We start from the raw sequence: 22153 nt of genomic DNA, 5'->3' as shown, positions 1-22153 counted from the left end.
CCGCCGTGACGGGAGGTGCTGGGGTTTGTCCCCCCCCAGACCTCTCTTGGCTGGACTGGCTGCAGCGTGCGGGAGGTTTGGGAGAGAAGGCCCGTGTAACCCGGTGAGCACTGCTGAGGGCTGCTGTGCCATCCCGAGCGCTGCCCAACTTCAGCACTTGCAGTAACTTCCCGGGAAGGAGGGCACCTCGTTGCTGATAGAGCGCGGGCTGCTTGAATTAGGAGAGGTGTTTCATCATCCCTCTCTCGTGCAGTGCTTAAAGCCCTCCTGGATCGCAAAGGCGTTGGGTCGCTTTCCTGTCCGGCTACTCTGCTTAGCCTGCAGATCGGTGGGGCTCTCTGTAGTGCCGCGTTGTGGTGTGTAGCCCTTCTCTAAAAGGGGTAACTGCTCAGGTTGAGAGCAGAGGCTCAGAGCTACGTTTGGCCTCTCCTGCCCTCACCCTCGCTTTGGTGTTTGTCCCCACTCCTGCACAGGTGATGGGAGCTGACCTGCTGAAATCTGTTGTGTGAAATTAAGATGATGAGTGTTAGGATGGATCAGCAGCGCAGGCAGGTCACTGTGCAACCACAGGCAGAGAAGCCTTGCTGCAAGGTGGGAGCTTGTGGGCAGGAGGTGTTCACAGAGGTTGCTATGATGAGGCTGGGTTGTCTAGATCCCAGCCCACTGAAAGCTGGGCCAAGATAGATGACAGGCAGGAACGCATCTTATGAGGAGTGGCTGAGAGAGCTGGGGTTTTTCAGCCTGGAGGAAGCTCAGGGAGACCTCATAGATCTCTACAACAATCCGAAAGGAGGTTGTGGTGAGGTAGTGGTCGGCCTCTTTTCCCAGATAATGGTGATAGGACAAGAGAGAATGACCTTAAGTTGCATCAGCAGAGGTTCAGGTTGGGTGTTAAGAACAATTTCTTCTCAGCAAGAGCAGTGATGCAGTGACACAGGCTGCCCAGGGAAGTGGTGGAGTCACCGTCCCTGGAGGTGTTGATGGTGTGGCACTGAGGGATGTGGCTAGTGGGCATAGTGGTTGGACAAGATGATCTTGGTGGTCTTTTCCAACCTTAATGATTTTGTGATTCTACAAATGCTAATGGAGTCATCAGAGTGAGCAAGCTCTTGATGGTCAAGAAGGAGAGCATGGGATGAGACGGGAGAAATCTGTCATTTATCTTGGGGAACATGGCCTAGGACTTTGCAACACCACAAAGTGATTATCAAACAAGAGATTGAACTTTAAAATAAAAGAATATGTCCTTCCATATCCTTCAGTCATAAAGAACTTGCTTACTGTTATTTCACAGTTGGAGCTGTTGATCAGTCCCAAAGAGCATTGCTACTGAGGACACTTCTGGCTTCCTAGGCAAGAAGGCCTTTGGCATGGTGGTGGGCAGAGCTGGCTGCAGTGGGACTGGGCTGGGCTGGCAGGGCCCCACTGAGATGGAGCTGGCACTCAAGGTATAGAGCAAGGGCAGCGCTGGCAGCTGGCTGGGGAACCCCAAACAGCCCTAAGTGTCACTCTGGACCACTCCAGCAGGGACATGGGGCAGGAGCCAGCCCACAGACAGCTTTATTCCCCTCTTCTCCAACCCACCAGTGCAGTGTGGGAGGCAGCTTGGCCTCAGGTTGTTCTCTGGAGTCTTCATTGGAACACAGAAAGATAATCCGTGGTGTCTTGACATTTTGAAATGCTCTTTTTTTATTTTAAATGATTTAATATGAGAAGGGATTGATACAGCCAGCTATGAAATATGCATACAAAAGCATCTAAATGTGAACTTCTCACTGAAATTTGGAATGAGAGGGAATTGGCTGCCATTTGGATTATGGGTTCAGGCCAAGCCTCAAGTGAAGTCCTGTGATTGTATAAAACTGTTAGATTGCATTTTCTTTAAAACTGTATTCTATGGCTTTTTGTTGTTGCTGTTATTTGACTGCATGAATGTTATTTTTATTCAGCAGAAGACTGTCTGGCTCAGTGTGATAATGACTGCAAGGCTTACTGCTGTGATGGGACCGCTCCCTACTGCTGTTCATATTATGCTTACATTGGGAACGTCCTTTCGTAAGTATATTTGCTCTTCAGAACAAATGATGCTCACTGTTCATGAACTTGATGTGAATTCAGGTTGCTGGAAACTATGTTTGGCAATAAACACTGACAGGGTTTGGTTTGTGGGGTTTTAGTTGTTTCTTTCCTTGCTGCTAGCAAACGTTAATGCTGTAAGGTCTCACACTGCATGCATTTTTGAGGCATGCTTATACCAAAAAGCTTGCTGAGATTTAAGGTTATGTCCTTAACTTGTGTACGCTGCTGAAGCCTTTGGAAGCAAGCTGTACAGGTGCTGAGAACTTTGCTTCAAGCTCTTCAAGGGAAGAGGACTGTATGTAGAAAACTCGTATTTTTTGTTGAAATGCTGTTACAATACCTGAGTTGAGCTGCTATTCAAATATCTTGCAATTTAGATCCTTTTTGCTTTGATTACTATTTTTTTTTCTTGTTTGTTTTCACTAAATTGTGCTTTGGCTCTTGATGGGGTTTATTGAATAGATTCAAGGGTGGGAGTAATCTGATCCTTTAACGCTGTGGTGTGAGTAGCATGTTTCACAGTGCTTAGAACCAATGCAGGTGTAATGGAGAGGGTATGAATATTTCCTGGCTAGAGGAAAGTATAGGTGTAACTATCGATAAAAATCGTAGTATCCAGTGCAGGTGTTAGCTCTGCATTGGTGATGAAGAAGAGAAAATTCTGTGTGCTAGTTGACCTGACTCCAGACTCTGGGCTTAAGTTAAAACCCATAAGTGTTTCATTTCTATGTGAGGACAAACCTAAACAAAACACAAAATGTTCTTCAAGACAGGGCATCTGACCTTGTTTTTTGTCAACCTCATCAGTAATTTCTTCACCCATTAGCATGCAGTCTGTGGAAAGGATAAATGTGGCACTGAGGGACATGATCATTGGGCATGGTGATTATGGGTTGACACTTGGACTAGATGATCTCAGTGGTCTTTTCCAATCTCAGTGATTTTATGACTCTGTATTTTTGGTTTGCATTCTTAGCTGAAACCAGAGAAGGAAGATGTGATATGTCAGGTGGATTGCTCAGTGCCTGGGAAGGAGTGAATTCAAAAGTAGTAGTTTTTTCTAGAAAGACATCTCTGTTGCAGGCTTTGTACCTGTGGAACATGTCACTGTTGCCTTCAGCTTATTATGTAGCACTTTGAAGGAGTAGGCATAGTGATGGCATTTTAATACAGAATTGATCCACAGCATTTAAAGCGGATCAGACAGTTCTTGGGCTAAAGTAAATAAAATGATGATGGAGCATCAGAATCCTTCATTCCTTTGGAAATAAGAAAGCATGTATTTAAGATTGATTACTTTTGGAGAATGACAAGTGATTTTATTTTCCTCTCACCTAGGGAATATTTCCTTTATTTTTTTTAATTTTCTTTTCTCCATCCAAGATTGCTTTCCTGTCTAGATGCATAGGAAGATATGCTGCATTTGAATAACCCATTCCTGTTCATACATGGTTAGGAATGATAGATACAGTAGCGCTGTATATCACATTGTAAGAAGGAAGGTTCCCATAGAGCAGCAAAGCAAGTGGATTTCCTCTCCCACAGCCCATCAACATCACTGGCATTTGCCTAGTCTGATGTCAGAGCTGTGCTGTGGGAGGGATTGATCAAGGGATTCTTTAGAACGACTGCTGAGATATTCAAACCATGCTTAACACCAGGTTCACACCTACTTTTCTGTGCACTTATTTAACCAACATAAACAGCTGTTGAGTTAGAACTGAAATGCAAGTGACACTGGCATGTTAGAAAGGTTTGTGTGTATCTGTATGCATGCTGAAGTGGCTTTTACAAACGCTGTTTGACCAGAAGGAGGTATTTCATTCTTCTCATTTTTTTATGGATAAGTACTTCAATTCATAAACTCTAAGACAAGTCAGAAGTCATTATTACTACTCTAATCTGACATGTTGGGTGATTGAGCCATAGTTTTCACATATATATTTTTTTCTCACTAAAAGCTGCATGGGGTGTGCCTTCTATAAACATGCATAATCTCATTTTGAAAACTTCAGGCGTTAATGAATTGACCACCTGCCCTGCTAAATTCTTCTGTAGTTAATTTACTATCACTGCTGGGAAATTTTGCAGAGAAATGAAGGCTGAAATTCTTAAAGTCAGCTCTTAACCTACATGTGAGTTTGAAATGTGGCCCTAAATAGTCATTGTGACAACTGTGAACCTTAGCGGTAAGCTGATTGAACTCTGTCAGCCTCACGTGTAAGATTTGCCCAGGGGTCAATTCTTCAGCCTGCCTTCGAGCTCGCTCCATTATTTTCACTTCCTTCTGGAAATGTAGCAGTCAGAGCTGAGCACGGGGTTTTGATAGAATTCTTTCTGGGATTATTTTTTTTCTGTAATTAAACATCTAGGTTTCAGTATCTGTTTTGAAGCAAATGATCATCACTGAAGACATAAATGAACTTACTAGTTTCTTTCATGTCCAAGTTTGTAAGTCATTGTCCTCAAAACATGTCTGATACTTTAAGCCTGCTGATTGTTCTTTGCTAGAGTTACCAGCTTTGCATCTAGTGGTATGGCAGAACAAGCGATTTTAGACTGTGATTTTAACTGTGTTCCATAACAATAACCATCTGTTTTTGCACCACGTTGGTCTTTATTTTATGTGACATGTTTTCCTGAAGAAGCTTCATGTCACCTCACCCCCAAATGACAAACCTAGGAATTTACATTGCAGGACACATTCCCTGGAATCTGGAAATCACTGCTAGTGACCCATGTTTTGGTGTCTTACTGTGAACAACTGAGTTTAGAAAACTTTTAGATTTAACCCAACAAGCTATGTGCCCTGATAGTTCCACATCATTACGTTCTTTCAATATCTTTGTTTTCCGGTATCATCATTTTTGATCTTGCTGCCTACACCAAAGAGTGGACTTTATCTGCATGGCTATTTTTAGAATGCCTTTTTATTGTCTAAAACACTGTTAGTAGTCTTTAGTGTTTTATTGGCTAATCTGCTTCTTTAGAGATTCTAAGTGCTTCTTTGTTTATTTATCACTAACTTTTCTCCTCTGCATGTCTTTCTGAGGTTCCTGTTCTTCTCCAGGATGTTTTTTCTACATAACAGTAACTTTTCCTTGCAGTTTCGGAAGAACCTTTCAAAACACAGTAGGTTCTTTTTTAAAACAATTCCATGTTTTATTTTATGCCTTTCACTCTTCTTTTTCTAGACTCGTATGCCTATGATTGTGCAAACAGAATAGAAACACCAGCCAATAATGTGTATCCTAATTTTAAAACAGAATCACTGTAACTAGATCATGATCACTGATACTTAGGCAGCTTTTAGCTTATAGATGATTAATTCTCTCTTCACTCATTAAAATGAGATTCAACATTGAGATATTCCATGTAGGGTTCTGGAGTTTTCTATTTGAGGAAATCGTCATCTTTTTAGGGCACTGGGGAGTTTTTTTCTTTAGTCAGATGAAGTTTTCAGCAAACATCTCCAGGCTGTGTGCATCTGTGATTAGCCTGTTTTTCTTTCTGTACATGAAGAACAGATGCAAAGTTATCAGCTCACTCTAGCATTAGGATTCCAAAGACTGTAAAAAGTCCCATAACACCACCTTTAGCTGGACTTCAGGTATAATCTGTAAGCTTTCAAGATCTGTGGTCTGTAAATTCATGAGTATCTCTAATGTAAAATGACACATCCTTCCTCCTCCTCCTCCTCTTGCTTTTCATGATACCCTTTCAGAGCAAGTTGTTACAGCCTTAGTTTTCCAGCTGTATTTCCCTTCCCACTAGTTTTCATTAATTACAAACTGACATTATTTCATCTGATGCATATGCATTTCCTCCTGTTTATTCTCTCAGCATCTAGTGCTCAGTAGTTAGTTCTTCTAAAAACGCTGTATTTCTTGGACAAATTACAGATTTCTGTTTGGACGTGGGCAATGTAGTAGATTTGTAATCAATAAATGAAAAGATGCAGGAACAGTTGAATGGTTAGACTGTTCCTCCTGCCCAGCCTTTCATTTCTCATCAAAAGGTAACACTGGGATGCCCTTTCCAGCCTTTGGCATCATCCTAGCTCTTGAAGTCAAGAAACACAAATTCCCCTCCTTCTCAGAAGCTAGTTTCACTGCCTGTTGAATCATGGGTGACTGAACTTTTACCAGTTTCTCGTGTTGCATCTGCTTCTGCAGCTTGCTGCCGGGCAAGGGACTGAGAGGACTGCAGTGTGTTTTCTCTCAAACCTGCTCCAGATTTGCCTCCAGCAAGAGTATCTTCGTAACTAACCAACCAGCAGTGTTTCACCTTCTGTCACTCAGAGGAGTTGGAGACATCTGGTTACTGCCTTCAGCTCCAGCCTCAAACCCCAGCATCCTCAAAAGCTCCGAAGTCCAGAGACTGCTCAGTGTAGCCAGGAAGGAAGGAAGGCAGACAGAAAGAATGGGAGGAAAGGAGGCAGAAAAAAACAAGCATAAAAATCACGTGTAGGCCTCAGCCTGCAAAGCTGAAGAAAAAACTGTGTGGTGAGTGTGTCTAGGTGTGGCATTTGATGTGAAATATTTCATATCCAGTAGTATTGTGAGAAACGTAGATGACCTCAGAGAATGACAGTTTTTTCGTGCAAGATTGTCCCTTAAGCTGATTCACCTGATGTGGCAGTATGGAATGGAGGGTGGGAATGGGGGAGGAGCACACTGAAGGATAGAATTAACATTTTAAGAGTTAAGAGTAGCATAGCCTCTAAACTCTATAGTGAATTTAAAAAAATCAGGAAGCTTAGTAGTCACTGTATATTCCAAATAATTAAAATTAGATATGTTCAGGCATCCCACAATAAATATGTGAAGCAACATATGGGTTGGGGACGGTTCTATGTCTGCACTTCAGCTGTTTGATATTCTTCTAAAAATAAAAATGGGTTCCTCTTCATCAGTGCAATGTTCAAAATTTCCCGTGATTGGAGTACTTCTTGACAATATGGAAAAGTGCACTTTGCCTGACAGTTAACATTTCATACCTCTGACTCTGGAATTTCTGATACAATGCCAGCAGGTAAGATAAAAGCCTGATTCAGTAATTATTTATCTTGTGTTGAGGCTTCTGGTCAGGAGAGTCTCCTTAAAAGAGCATTGCAGGTTAAACTGTTAGGTGACAGAAACAGAGCCTGAGGATGGTTTTTTAAGCACTGGGCTGGCTGTAAACATGTCACTGGGGAGGGCAAGATGCCAGTAATTGGACTAAAATAATTTCCCCTTCATTCTGAGTAAGAGAGGGATAGCTGTTTGGACTTTTAATCCTTGGTCTTTACCATATGCCATGCCTATGGAAGTGTGCTATTCATGCTTCAGCCTGGGAAAAACTGTGCAAGAGGTGGCATCCAGCTTGCTCTGTACGGGGGGTTGATTAACAAACTACTGCTTAAAGAAAGGCCTAGGATCGTGTTTTCATTGTAAGATCTGCTGGAGAAAGAGCTGATAGTCGAAGTGGGACTTTTGCAAAGCAATTCAACTTCCATTGTTTTTTGTTCCATGCCTATTGTTCCAGCTCATATCCTTCAGTAGAGAATGTGCAATCAGATTTACGACCAGAGCAGTGTCTGCTCTTATGAAGGATGCAGAGGAAACCCTTGTCAACACCAGATTTAAAACTTAGGGCGTCTCTTCTTTAGCCCATTGTGCTTTTAATTCTGACACTGTGTTGTGACAAGCACTTAAAATGGAAAAAAACCTGTTTTGTTTGCCAAACAGAAAGTATCAAAAGATAGCTCCCGTTTCACATTTTCTACCTCTTCTTTTTTTTTTTTTGTCACAGGGCATCTGAGTAACTCTTTTATAATGTTTGGGACTTAAAAAAAACTGAGTTCTTTTGGCTGTTTGTTTTTGGAAGTTTTGTGTTGTTTTTTATTATGTAGTCATCAGAAGTAGAATATTTTAATGAAAACTGCAAATTTTTGTAAACGTGCATGTTCTGTTATTAGTGAGAAAAAAGGCTAGCATGGTTCTGAGTTCTTGACATCTCTGTGGATCATCTGTTTTACATCGTTTGGAAGACTGCTAGAGTTTGAACTGAAAATGGATGCATTATGGTATAAATCACTGAAATGCTTTCTGTGACTTCCAGAAGACTTGCTGGAGTGGAGGAAATAAACATTCCTAAGGGATTCAGCAAAATTAACTTTCTTTTATTGCACTGTTTATTTCTAAAATGTATTTTCAGTGAAAAGGTGAGATAATTTTGTGTTTATCACTTGCAGTGGTCTGTTTTGGAAGATTGTAAGATTTTTCTGTAAGGTTTGGTCATGTAAAAGGTGAATATTTTCGTAGCATTTAGTAAGTCTACCTAAAGACTTGGCCTGGAAGAATACGTAGATCAGAAGTGAACTGTTCTTTGTAAGAATTGTTTTCTTCTGTCTGTTATTTTATATCCCTTCTCCTTTTTTTTTTTTTCCCCTTTATCCGGAAGGAGAAGGATACATCCCTACATTTGATAAGAAACTGTCATTTTGTTCAGTCATCTGTACATCCAAAGCTTCCAAGAAAGTTCTGATAGTCTGCTAGGCATCGGTTCAACAAAGTAGTTAAATGCACGTATAACTTCAAGACAGTGAGTGGATGCAATGGATCATTCATCCTGTTTAAGTCAATAGTTAATTACTATGTACTTCAGAGGGGACTCCATGCACTGGTTCTAGTGGGACAAGTTGTAAACTTGGATACCTTGTTGAATCCAGCTGTCAGAAGGAAAAAAAAACCAACACTTTTTTTTTCCCATCACCACAGTTTCCTCAATGTTCTCTGCCGCTCCATGCTCCCTTGTTCCCACTTCAGATGCCACTTACCAAGGTGCATCACTTATGGTGGGGTCAGAAAGTACGCAAGACAAATCCCATCTCAGCTGACTAATCCATTCCCTGCACTAGCTCCCCGCATTTCTCAGATACGTGCGTGCCTTCTCTACCCTCAGCTGAACAATTTCTGTTTTATTAACTAATTCCGAGATTTCACAGAGTTTGGAGGATTCTCAGAGGATTACTCTGTTCCATTTTGTACTGGTTTCCCTCTAGTAAGTAATATCAAACTGACTGAGAGCACGGTTATTAATGAATATACTTCTGGGTCAAAAACTGGACAAGAGGGCCGTATGATGCAGCGCACAGTGTAGTTGCAACTAGTCCAAATAAAAGCTGTAGCACTCGTTCCGTGTTTGAACTGTATTGTCCTAGAAAGATAAATTCTCATTTTGATTTTAAATGTACCTCTTTAAGAGACAGAAACAAAGTTTGGAGCATGTGAGTGATTAAAATTTAAAGGAAATGAGCTACTAATTCACATTAGGGCAGTCACAAGTTCCTTTGAGATTTATAACCACAACTAGATGGAAATTCCATAGTTAATATAATCTTTAGAAATTCAGTGAAGTTTTCTTAATGATTTTTCTCCACTAAAAAAAAAAAAAGTAATGACATTTACATTTGGAATAACTTACGCTACCATAAAACTCTTTTTCTTTATTTAATGATTTATTTTTGTAAAACTCAAGATATATCTGGGTTCTTACTGTATGTGTATTTAGTATGAGCTGGCGAGGCACAAATACCACAGACAGCAGGCTACATCATCTTACCTCCCTCTTTTGGTTCATTCACACAGATAAGAGGTTTTTACTGCTATCATTAAATGGAATTATTCCTTTTGCATACAAGGGAGGCTTGGCTTAATGCTGAATGAAGCATAAAGGGGCTGTATAAGCTACTGCTACCCCAGTCCTTCATACAGTCCTTAGTCAAGGTGATCCAAGGAAAGCATAACCAGGGTACTGTTGCCCTATAGCTGTTTCCAGCTGCTGAGAGCCCATAAGGCACCAGTGTTTGCAGGCTAGGAATAACATATAAAATTCTGTCCCTAATGTATGTGCCGATGCTCTGTTATTTACTGCTGGTTTGATCAGTGATTCCCCAGTACTGTTTGCTCCTGTGCTGTCTGTGCATTTGTTTTTTTCCTTCCAGCAGCCGGGTGAGACAGAACCTGGAGGTAAGCAGTGTTCCTTCCTTTCACAATGCCTCTGCAACAAATCCCCATGGAGAACACAAAAAATAGGAACAGTCTGATAATATACTGAGGAGAATTCAGGGACAAAAGGCAAACATTGGAAAGACCCAAAATAAATTACTCATTTACAAGTAGCACTTATAATATGACGGTGTTTAAATGTTATATGATAGCAGCTCTTAATTCTTTTGTTTGGATCAAATCCTTCAGCAAGTCCCTGAGCTTTAAGGCTTCTCCTCATCTGCTGCTTTGGAAATGTAAACCTGCAGGAAAAGAAATAAGCAGCTATCACAGATTTAACACTTACTTATTATTGTTGGAACTAAAGCAGCACTAATCATATTTTGTACAAGACTTTGGTGAAATATATCTCTTGGAATGTTTGAGATTTTCCTGGAAGAGTAGCGAGAATTTTGTTAGTGTGGTATTTTGTATTTAAAAAATGCAACTTTTTTTTCGTAATCATCTTTGCTTTCCACTATGTAGCGTGTTATCATCCAAAGGTTTCAAAACACTTACAGTCTTATACTTGCAATATCCTGTCAGGCAAGGAAACAACATTTGGGTGTTGCATGCCTGCAATCCACCTAGGATGGACTAGTCAATTCTAAAAGCAGTATGGATGATCTCAAACAAAGGCAAATTATTTGGGCTCTGGGTAGAATTTGGATTAATTGGAGCCAAAGCTTGATGTCTGAATTTGGACACAGAATATGGAACGGATGAGCATATTCCAGTGAAAACCTCCTGGGCAGAGTGGGACTTTGCATGTGAGGGTTCTTCCAATGCCATGTTCAGCACCAAAGCTCTCACAGTTGTGAATGAGATGCGTAGTGTTAATCTAACCTGAGGAATTATCAACCTTCCCTTAAAACTATTCCATTAGAGCATCTCATGTGCAAATGTTGCACATTTCGACAACAATAGTTATTTTTGTCTGCCTTTCTGCTTGCTGACAGCTCTGCAGTGTGCTTACCACTTGCTATTCTGCATGCTCCTTGTCCCCGGAGACCTCAGTGAGGCTGTGTCCGATGATAGCTAATATATTTACTTGGCTGAAAGCTAATATTGTTTATTCAGCCCACTGTGGTAACCCTGTGTTTGGCTTGGCAGTGGATGGCCTATTTACATAAATTGAAATTATGAAAATGGATGACAGAATTGCCTGTCTGCTTACCTCGCATTGCTTTCCTCATGTGGCTCCTTGCAGAGATAATGTGATATTAAATTCCGAAGGAGAGCAAAAGAACAGAGCTTCAAGGGGACAGGGGGCTGGCTGAGAAGTTATGGCTTTTTTCTCCATTTAAAATTGTTTTAAGAAAAGCACAATTCATATTTGTTCTTGAGCCTTCATACTGCTAAATGAAACTCATGATCAAATTAGCATATTTCTTGAAATGTAATAAAATGTCATCTTGACAGTAACACTTTCAAAATTGCTATATTACAGGGATGCTGTATGTTTTGTGTGTTTCTGATACTATGTTGCCATCAAGGAAATAAGATAATAAGCTGAAATTGAAAGGGAAGCTGTGGTATTTAACATCTGTATTTGGTAAATTTACATTGTCACTGCCTTCTAACCTAAGTTATTTCAAATTAAAATCCTGTATCATGAAAGGAGATTTTTCTTGCACCATCCCCAGTGAGCTTTTCTTCCCAGACACATGTGTGAGGACAAGCAGCCAGCTCAGGAAATGGCTGGTGCTGCCTGGTGCCACAGTGAAAAGCTTTGATGACCTAAAAAGGTCCTTTTGCATTAGCCACAGAAGTAAGAATTTGGGGTCTGAACTGTTTACACCTTCTGATGCTCTGGGCCAGCTGGTAGGTACAGGAACTCTATCCTGTGTTCCTGTGAAGTGGCAAGCTGACAGCAGCTATTTACAAGCTGATTGGTGTTTACACAGCAGACAGTGGTTGGTATTGTTTATCTGGCAGGCAGAGTCACCTCTGAGTGTGAGCTGGCCTGTGTGCAGCTAGATAAGCAGCCCTGCTTTGTATCACTCCAATTTAGCAAGTCATAAAGCAACTTTGTCACTCTGGTTTGGTTTTTGAGCCCTGCATCCTTGTTTAGAGGAGAGTTTTGTTACTTCCTACAAGAGAAGATTTGTTCTGCATTTCCATAAATAATTACCCAGAAGGATGTCCCAGCTCACACTTGGAGAGCCCTGTGGTCCCCTCCAATGCCATCCCAGGTGACCCTGCTGGAGCAGGGAGTAGTGGGAAGCTGCAGGGAGGCTGCTGCCCTTGGGAGCCAAGAAGTATTGAGTATTCATTAGATTGTCAGGTATTTTAATGAGTTAAGGGAAGTAACACCTGCAGTTTGTGTAGTTAGAAATCTGTCTAAGGTTACAGTGAAATACTTTTGGGATGACACTGATTAAGTTTCTGTATTCTTCTGCTTTGTTTTCCTTCCAGAAAGGAGCTATTATTGCAGAGCTACCGGCAATCCCAGATTATCCCAGGAGCTTGCAGCAGATAGGTTAGACTCTTCTCAAAGACTGACTTGTCTCTTCTGTGAGGAAATTGCGTTACTTGGAAGTTCTTGGTGCTTAAAATGTGGAGAGGTGACTCCTCCATGGGGACACCTGGTGGCTGATCCAGAAAGTCACTGGGGCTGTGTTGATCCAGCCCAGTGATTGGATTTTTGGCAGGGGTAAGGGTGGGGCCCTAGAGAGGCTGGCACCGGTGTGTGGTAAGGGCAAGCTTGCTTCGTGGGTGCCTTCTTGCACCTTCCCAGTTGTCTCCCAGAGCCACTCCATCAGGAAAGACCCTTGGCACTGAGGAAAGATGCAGTACCTCTTTTAGCCAATATAAAAGCAATAACTGCTTTGTGAGACCAGTACCTAGAAAGCCAGTTAGCAGTTAGCAGCCATAGTTTAAACCTGAAAGAACTGTGCCTTGGGGAACGGTTTTCACTTCAGCTTTGTTATGCGTTGATAATTTAATCTGTGTTTCAGGTGCTGATAGGGCTTTGTAATGAGATGTCATTGTTTTTCTGGGCTCAACACTTGCTGTGCTCACAGAAAACCCAGGGTGTGTGGATTTGTGAAACAAGTCAAAAGATATATTACTGTTATCTGTCACTTGAATGGTTTTAATAACTGGCAGAACTAACAGCTCCTTCATAATCGCCAGTAGCACTGCTATGGCTGTTGCTCTATTTTTCTCTTGTCCTATTTTTTTCAACTTGTATCAGGAGGTGCAATCTGTCAATTAAGTGAGCAAAATTATCAAGCTACTTGATTTGCACTGATTTACACTGGCTGAAAATACAGTCCACTGTGAGAGGAAGTACAAGATTGTCCTCCGTAACTGGCCAGCAACATCATATGGGCTATGTCTGGCCTGTCCGGGAGAGATCTGGACAAGCTCCATGGCAGTAAGGGTTCCTGGTGCACCATTGACTGTGCTCAGGCTTGAGAAGCACTTTTTTTTCTTGGTAGTGTCAGCAAAATCCTCAGACTGGTTTCCCAAGAGCAACACAAGCCCAGCTGACCAGGGGCCTGAGCCATAAAAAAGGGATTGGAGGTTCTCTCCCTGTCAATTTAAGCCTTATGCTTTGGATTTTATGGTCTAACCTACTTAGGAAGTTGCTTGAGGCTGAACTTCAAACTGACCCTTGTTTGGTAGCCAAATATTTTCAGTCCTGTTTTATTATAAGGTTTTTAGCTGCTGCTTTCTCACAAAATAGCCTACTTGTTTTACTTTTTGTCTCTATCCACCTGCCTGGCCTGCCAGAGGGCTTGGAAGGCCCTCATGGTGTCTGCAGCGACACAGAAGCCTTGGCAGCAAGCGCCTTGCTTGGAAAAGCTTCCTCACCAGGCTCGCGCTCTTCTGTTCTAGCAGCTCTAAACAGGCCCAGAAGCCAAAATAAAAACAGTTTGGCCTGGAAAGTGCAGCTGTTCCCCAGGAGAGACCACGCTGTGCCTCTCACGCTGTAGTGATGTGCGTGGCCATCCCAGCGCAGATCTGACTGTGTCCTTGTATGGGAGCTGTTGCTGTCCCTGTCCCTGCCAGCAGAGATCTCTTCAGAGGAAATTCTAGAATTCCCTCAGTATTTCTCCTCTACTCAAAATGCATGCTGTTGTTTCTCTCAGCCTGAGAGCCCCATCCTTGCAGAATATGTTTGTACCGCAGTTGCCCATCCCTATGAGCAGGATCCCATCCTGTTCCTCCCTGCCATGTGCTCTTTGTGGAAACATCTGTGATCTTTTATGGGATGATGCCATTGTGTAACTACTCCTTCATTAAAAAGTTAAAAGGATTAAGAACTGGCTGACACATCAGAAAGTAGAGGCAGCAAAGAATTACTGTGTAATGAGGATTGTTTGCAGCAAAGTTCTTTGGGGATTAGTACTTGTACTGAACGTTTTCCAATGCCAGTCAGGACCGAGGAATCAAATGCAAAATCCCCGACTGAAAATATGTGTGTATGTGTGTCTGTATGTGACAAAGATACTTTTAAATGAATGCACTTTTGAAGATCTCAGATGACATATATAAAGGGGGTTCTGTAACATGAATTTGTTCCTTTTCAGTGTACTTTGTAGTGCAGGTTGTAATTATATGTTTTTCATGAAGCAGTTGGGTTACAGGATTTGTATGTCTTTGGCAGATATTTTCAATGTGTAAGGGTGTGTACACCTCTATACAGATTTAAACTTGGCCTTTAATGCATATTGCTTGTAGTAGTGCATAAGAGCCCCTCTCTGATCCTGATATGAGACATTTCAGAGCTGTAAGCAGCTCAAGCCATTGGTGGCCAAAATTCTTGATGCTGGCAGCTAGCTCATGTGAAGTATGTTGCTGGCCTCATTCCAGCTGTTGCTGATTACAGTCAAAATGTCACAGCTGGTGCCAGATGAAATATTATTTGGATTGCTCAAAATAGAAGCTGAAGGGCTGTAGAATAGCTTATGCCTTTTGCTTGCAGAAGTAGTACCTCCGTGCCAGGGCAAACAACACCTAGCAAGACAGTGCAGGGATGCTTTTTTCATTTTCTCTGTGGCATTGCTTTTTTGAACACAAACAAGAGTCCCTCTCCTGTGATGTTAATACGTTCAGAAATTGCAATAAAAATTTCAGCATTCTAATTAAATGTCTTTTTTTTGTGGAATTTCAGGAATTCAGTGACAATACCGAGAGAGATGATCTATGTAACGTAATTAAAAACATAACAAACGGTTTTACAGCTTTCTGCTCAGAAGTGCTTAGGGATTTCAGATCCCATTTTTATGCATCTGGCAAGAGGATCACTTCCACAGAAGAGGCACTGGGAAGTCACAAAAAACTCAGACATTCTGCAGTTGGCCTCCTGTGGCTGAGGGCATCCAGAGTCACCCCTGGCTTTTGGAGTGCTTGCTTTCCAAACTCCTCAGAGTTGGAAAACTGAATGTCTTTGTGTACGTTGACTTTAGTGTTCTTACTTCTTGACTTTAGTCTGAGCAGCATGGCTCTTTCTTGTTCCTTTCAAAAAAAAAAACAAAAAAAAACATGCACATGCACACACAAAATTCTGAGGTCTGGAGAAGAGAAGGCTTAGGGATGGCCTTGTTGCTTTCTATAATTACCTGAAAGGAGGTTGTAGAAGTGGGAATCAGCATCTTCTCCCAGGTTGCAGTGATTGGATGAGAGGTAATGGTGTTAATTTGCACCAGAGGAAATTCAGATTGGATGTTAGGAAAAATTTCATCCCAGCAAGATCCCCTTTAGATCCTGAAAGGTTCCTCACCCATCTTCCCTGAACCTTCTCTTCTCCAGGCTGAACAGCCCCAGCTGTCTCAGCCTGTCCTTGTAGGAGAAATGTTCCATCCCTTGGGTCATTTTTGTGGCTGTCCTCTGGATGCGCTCCAACAGGTCTATGTCTCTCCTTTATTGAGGGCTCCACACCTGGATGCAGTACTCTACTCACACCAGCACGGAGTAGAGAGGCAAAATCACTTAACTCACCCTGCTGGCCATGCTTGTTTTGATGCAGCCCAGGGTCTGTTGGCTTCCAAGAGGAAGAAGATTTCATCAACAAGCTCCACTTGCTCAGGTAGCCTGTAGTAGACACCAACCACAAGGCTCCCATTGTTGCATCTGTGTCTAACTTTCACCCATAATCTTTCATCTTGCTCATGGCAAGGGACAGCTCTTCATACTCTATTCCTTCCTTGATGTAAAGGGCAAAGCCTCTTCTTCTCCTTCCTTGCGTGTCCCTTCTGAACAGCTTATAGCCATCAACAGCCACATTTCAGTCGTGGGAATTGTCTGGAGTTTGATGGCATCTTCTCAAATAAAGGTCAAAATGAGAGTGAAAATAAGGTCTATCCTGTTTGAAATAGATTTCAGTAACAATATATTCATTCTCTTAAGCTACTTAGCATATTTTTCATAGCGCTGTTATATTTAAGCTATGAAATAGGATTTTTTTTAGTTGCATTTTTAGCTAGTTATTTTCAAGACCGTCTTTGAAAAAATGAATCTGCCTTTATATGTCTGTCTCAGTCTTAATTTCTACAGTCTAAAAACAGGTTTGCAAAGGTCCTGAAAATGCCAACTTGATTTATCCTGAAGTCGGTAGGAATCTCGTTGAGGCTGTAGAACTGGATTGGTAATAAATGCTTCTGGTCCACATGCACAGCAATGGTTGATGCATTGTTCACGTGTGCCATTTTAATCTCTGAAGTACATAGACAGAAGTGATGGTTGGAGCCCGTTCGTCAGTGCAGTTTGGTGTCAGTGCAGTGTCTTTATGGCATATGTGAAGCAGGATGTTGTACCTTCCAACTTCATACAGTAAATGGGCTGTAGAAATTTTTCCATAGGCTGCCTGCTGAAGGGGGCTGCCTTCCCCATTGTTTGCTCCACAGATCTAGTACCTTTAAGAAGACATTGCCTTCCCACCAAAAGTCAGGGTAATCTTACTATTAAACTTCTTTTTAAATTCTCAAAGCATTTCCTGCTTGTTGCCACTTAATAGCTTTGTCACATGAAATGTTTGGTTTCTTCTGTGTTATTTGTGTTAGACCACGGTAACATCTGGTCTTCAGGAGCTTGTGGATGAGGTGGCAGGACTCCACAGGCAGGTACAAGAAATGTAGGGTGATAGTGGAGCACATCTACCACCTCTGGAAGTGTTTTGTGTTCAAAGAGAGGCAGGAAAGGGCTTCCAGAAGTTGTCATTCTCCAAGGATAAAAGCCCACTCCCAGAGATGTTTCTTTTGTGGTGTGGAACAGCTTACAGAATGTGGGAACAGAAAGGGGTGGTGGAGGAATCTTAGCCACCTAATCCTTCTGCAGGAAGCCTGATCTGGTTTGGTGAAATGAGAAACTGTCCAGAGCTGTTTTATAAATCAGCTCCTCCTTCTGCCAGACTCCTGGCTCACCACCTGCATGAGCAGTGTGTGGAAAGGGAGCTCGCTTCTCTGCATACCTGTCTCACCAGTGCCCTGACAAAGGTGAGCACCCAAACGCATGGCCTCCCTCCAGCACCTCACCCAGCCAGTTAGGAGGAAGAGAAGGAGGAGGAAGCATTTTTCTCTAGCCAGGTCAGCACAACAGGAGAGGATGGCCTGTTGTGGTTCTCACAAGGAACGGGGCATAAGGAGGAAGCATTAGCTGCTAAAGATGTAACATTTCTTGAATTGTCTGACAAGGCACAAAGCGTTTTTTACAGTAATGTTTATTTCATAAGTACAAGTGGTCATGCTGACGGTGTATGGCTTTGCTGTAAACCATGTGGACTAGTTCTTTTTTGGTTTTGTTTATAATGAAATTCTCTTGAAAACTGCTTGTTCTGTAGCCTGCGTCCCAGTCCAGCTCCTAGCAAATTTAGCGGAAAGTTTCATGCTGTATTTCATGGGATGTGGCAGTGATTAGAGGACTATCACCTCCTTAGTGGTAATGCTATCCTCTCCTCCTCCACCTGAACAGAAATGGCATTTGCTTTTCAGCCTTACTGCTGAGTTGGCCAGTCAGCATCATGAGTGGTGTGCGTTATGGTGGCTTAATGGCCAGTTACAGCTGTTGGGAGCTGGATCCCTTTCAATTCTGGAGTGGACTGAAACCATCAAATCATTTCTGCTGGAAGACCAGCAGCAATTTTTGAACTAATCACATGGAGGTATATTTTATTACAGCTCCCTTGGATGTCTCAAGCCTCCCTTAAGCAGCACATTTAAAAATCACCGTAATCTCCATTCAGAACCTGAAGCAAAGTCATATACTGAAAGCAAGACTGCAGTTTGGCTCAGAGAGAGGTACTTTGATGTAGAGCTGTTACATTTTGAATTTATTAACTTAATGTCAGGAAACAGGACAGTGAATATTGCAAAGTATAGTCCATGTCTGGAAGTTTCCAGTGAATTAGTTATAGTGCCATGAAGAAGGCAATGTGTAATAAGACAACGCTTGCAAAAATAGCTAATGTGCTGTCAGCTTTAGGGCTCCATTTAAAAGGGAGGGTGATAATGGAAGCACATAATGTTGCTCAGACATGATCATCTACTGCTGAGATCTGTAGGTCATACTGTAGCTACTCTCTAAATTTAAATAGGTACTTACTGTGTGCCTCTGCACCAGATGGCGTAGGTTTAGCACAGCCTGTGCTGCACTGAGTGAAATGGAGCCTTTTGTGTTGTTGGTAAGGCTACATCCAGTAAGACAGAAATACATTAGGAATAGACTTTTATTCCCCACATAATGCCTCTCCCTGCAGTATCTGTCAGTCAGGCAGACAATACTCAGAAGGAATGAGTGACCAAAGGGGAGTAATGACTGCAGAAGAGGAAAATGGTTTCAACAGGAACAAATGCCTGATTTCCTGAAGAATTCCTTATACTAAGATGTGGTTGTAACCAGACCAGCTACCTTTAATAAAGCATAGTCTTTTTAGCAACTCATTGTAGTGGTGTCCCATTATCTTCTTGGCAGAGGGATGCAAACGCGCTGCCTGTGGTGCATTTGTCCTGATGCTTAAACAGAGAAGCTACCTAGCCTGGAATTTATAATTCCACAAGTAGTTCATGTAAGAAATGTTCAGAATTCTTAGTGGACTTAACTTTCGGGGGTTTTTTGTTTGTTTGTTTTTCGGTTTTTGGTTTTTTTTTTTTACAATCTGTTTAAACCAGGACATTTAGGAGTCGTGCATGCCATCAAAAGCTGTTCTTGTAGCTGGCAGAGGCTGTGCAGCACTCTCCATCGCTCAGCTCAGCTCCGTGCATGTCTCTTGGCTCCCTGGGCTGGAGTCACAGTGGTTCTGGCATTTATAAGTATCTGCACACACAGTACCTCCGTAGAGGTCTATTTATAATGCAGGCTTGAAGGAAATATAAATTAAAGGCATAGGCTAGCTAGTGACAGAAACAGGACGTGTTTGGGGGCTGAATGGAAGGAGGTCAGCTGACCTCTAGTTTTGCCAAATAATAAATAAATACATAAATAAATCACACCCTATTTAGTGAAAATATAAGTAGCTAGTTATTCCATAAAAAGATGACCTGAGAAATGCTGGGTAGTAACAACCTCTGTTTTCCTGCTTGCAAGATGCCACACAACCAGTATTAGATTCCTGATGTTTCAAAGGAAGCAGAATTGGGTTTGTTCTCCAGAGAGTCAATTAGCTGTGTACTGGTAAATATTCTAAATCTGCAGGTAAAAAAGAGTAAAGCTTTATCTGCACTATGGAGAGCAGGTCAGTTGTGTAACTGTTTCTGCAGAATTCATTAGTGAGTTACACGTCAGACAGAAGGTTAATTTGCAGAGATTTGTGCTCTTCAGCCCCGGGTCCTCCAAGCTGTGAGACTGCTGCCCTTGCTCAGAACCTCAGTGCCCCAGGGGATCCATTTACCTTCTGCTGTTTTGTTCTGGTTTCCAGCTAAAACAGGAGTTACGTTTTACGGGTGTAATCTGGTAGAGCGAGGGGATCTACCTGTCACTGACTTCTTCCAGACTGCTTTGTGTTATGAGCTTACTGGCTTGGCCCTTCAGTGGTCGGATACTCCTCCTTCGGTCCCTTGGGGGCTTCCAGGGACCAGCTTTGTGACAGCATGACACTGTAGACTGCGGCCACCATTTTAATTGCAGTATACATACTGCTGCCAGGGGAAAGATAATTACTGTACTGTGTTGGTTTTTCTACAAAAAGATTTGCATGTGTACTATGAAGAGCTAATGTTTTTTTTTTTAAAAAAAAAAGCAAAATTAGCTATATATAAAAATATATCTGCTTATTCCAGGTTTTATTTTTAAAGAGAAATTAGTAGCGAGGTGAAATCTTGGCTCCTTTCGTATGAATGAGTGGGGACTGGTCTATTAAGCCCAGGATGTCAAACAAGTTGCAGATTCTTACAAGTTGCGCTCGTACATTAAAAAAAAAAAATCATTATACTTTTTGAAGATGAAGCCTACCCCTTTTCTGCCGTTTATAAATATTTCATACTGAAATAATGCATGAGGTAGCAGAGCGCACACCACGCTGCAGGGCTGGCATCACTCTTTTCAGATTCTGATTGAAGTGGATCACTGGGGAACTGAGCTTATGCTGAACAGCGTACCCAAATCTGCCTCAGTAGGGTTTGTTTCTCAGCAAAGCATATTAGGAAAACAATTTGGCTAACAAGGACTGAGTGCGTTTGTTACTTGCTTTCTAGGTTGGTACATAAGCGGAGCTTTAGGAAAACAGGAAAAAAGAAGTTGTGTCTGACATTATTCTATAATGCAGTAACAAATGCATTGCCCTTTTCACAAGGAAGTGAATAAAGTAAATCAGTGCATGAATCGTTAAGGAAAAAGCTGTCTTTTTTCGTCTTTTATTTTTCTTTTCTGGCCTGGAGGTTCAGATTTTGGGCTGCTGGTTAACAAGGGTAATTAAAGAAGCAGGCTCAGGAGGCAGCTATGGGAAAGAAGGCGAAAACCTCCTTTCCTTTTTGTAGCTCTTAGAAGTAGATTCTCTAAACATCAAGTCAAGAGTGCTTCATGGAACTGAAGCTTCATGGAAGCCAAGGGTGGATGAGCACTAAGGTAGTGGGAAACCCAGCATTGCCTTGGCAGAGCTGCCCTTGGGCACTGGGAAATGGAGGCTGCCTGCCTCTGCATGGGACATGGGGAGAGGCAGAATGAGTTCTGGGGATGCTGTGCAATGAGTGCATGAATGTCTATTACAGCTCGTTACTTACCATGGAAATTAGGTGTACAGGGCTCACTATATACTGCAATTTAATACTGTTTGTATTTCCAGAGTCAGCTCATTTTATCTATGTAAAACACTTAATTTCCTGTGCTCCATCTCTCCCAATACTCTGTATTGTCATAAGCCCCACAGAATATGGGTATTCCTGGAGGTCATCTGTTTCTAGTTATCTAAGGGAAAATCTCACTGTGAAAGAGCTGGCGCTGAAATAAACACCCTGTCAATTAAAATATAATATGCTCCCTTTTTTGAATCACTAGCAATTTGCATGATCTGGTGAAAACTACAGGGAAAAAGTCCTTGGAGAAATATCACAAAATGCCCAGACGATTTGCATATTTAAACAATTTATTCAGCAATCTGTTGAATCTTAAACGATCTATTGAAATGGAAAATATAAATCATCCGATATTTTAGCACAAATGAGGTTTCTTCATCAGAAGATAAAACTTAACTGTACATTTTGATGCTTTGTTAGCAGGATTTTTATCCTGTTAAACCTTTATAAGGTCAGTAATTAATTGTTTTACCAAGCCAGTGGTTTGTTGGGGATTTTCTGCATCATCCCTGTTTCTGATGCGTGGGAGAAAAACACATGTTCCAGCCATACCATAGTTCTTGTGATTCATCAGAATTATCTCAGCTAATACTGGGATTTCCTTTGGGTTTATTTTGTGAAAGTACCAAGGACAGAATTTGGATTGAATTATTGGGCAACCTACTAGTGAAAACTGTAGGTAAATTCTTGGCTCTGACACTGGTGTCCTGGGCAGCCTTGGGCAGTCTGTTGTCAGTTTGGCCTGCAGATGCCTTAAAGGAATCAAGTGTTCCCAATTCTATGAGCATGTGTGTGTGTGTGTTCTTTTTT

The 22153-nt window shown here is 41.8% G+C and overlaps 1 protein-coding gene across 1 annotated transcript in view; it reads left to right on the top strand.

Moving 5' to 3' along the window:
• The first annotated feature begins 684 nt into the window (after positions 1–684).
• Positions 685–22153, top strand: part of CYYR1 (cysteine and tyrosine rich 1) — a 56758-nt gene continuing 35289 nt past the window's right edge. The window contains exons 1-2 of the mRNA XM_010722776.3: positions 685–799; positions 1950–2055. Coding sequence (XP_010721078.1) covers positions 685–799; positions 1950–2055 — 221 coding nt within the window. The remainder of the gene's footprint in view (positions 800–1949; positions 2056–22153) is intronic.

This window comes from Meleagris gallopavo, chromosome 1 (genome assembly GCF_000146605.3).
Source record: "Meleagris gallopavo isolate NT-WF06-2002-E0010 breed Aviagen turkey brand Nicholas breeding stock chromosome 1, Turkey_5.1, whole genome shotgun sequence".
NCBI lineage: Eukaryota > Metazoa > Chordata > Aves > Galliformes > Phasianidae > Meleagris > Meleagris gallopavo.
This window is presented reverse-complemented; position numbering and strand designations above follow the sequence as displayed.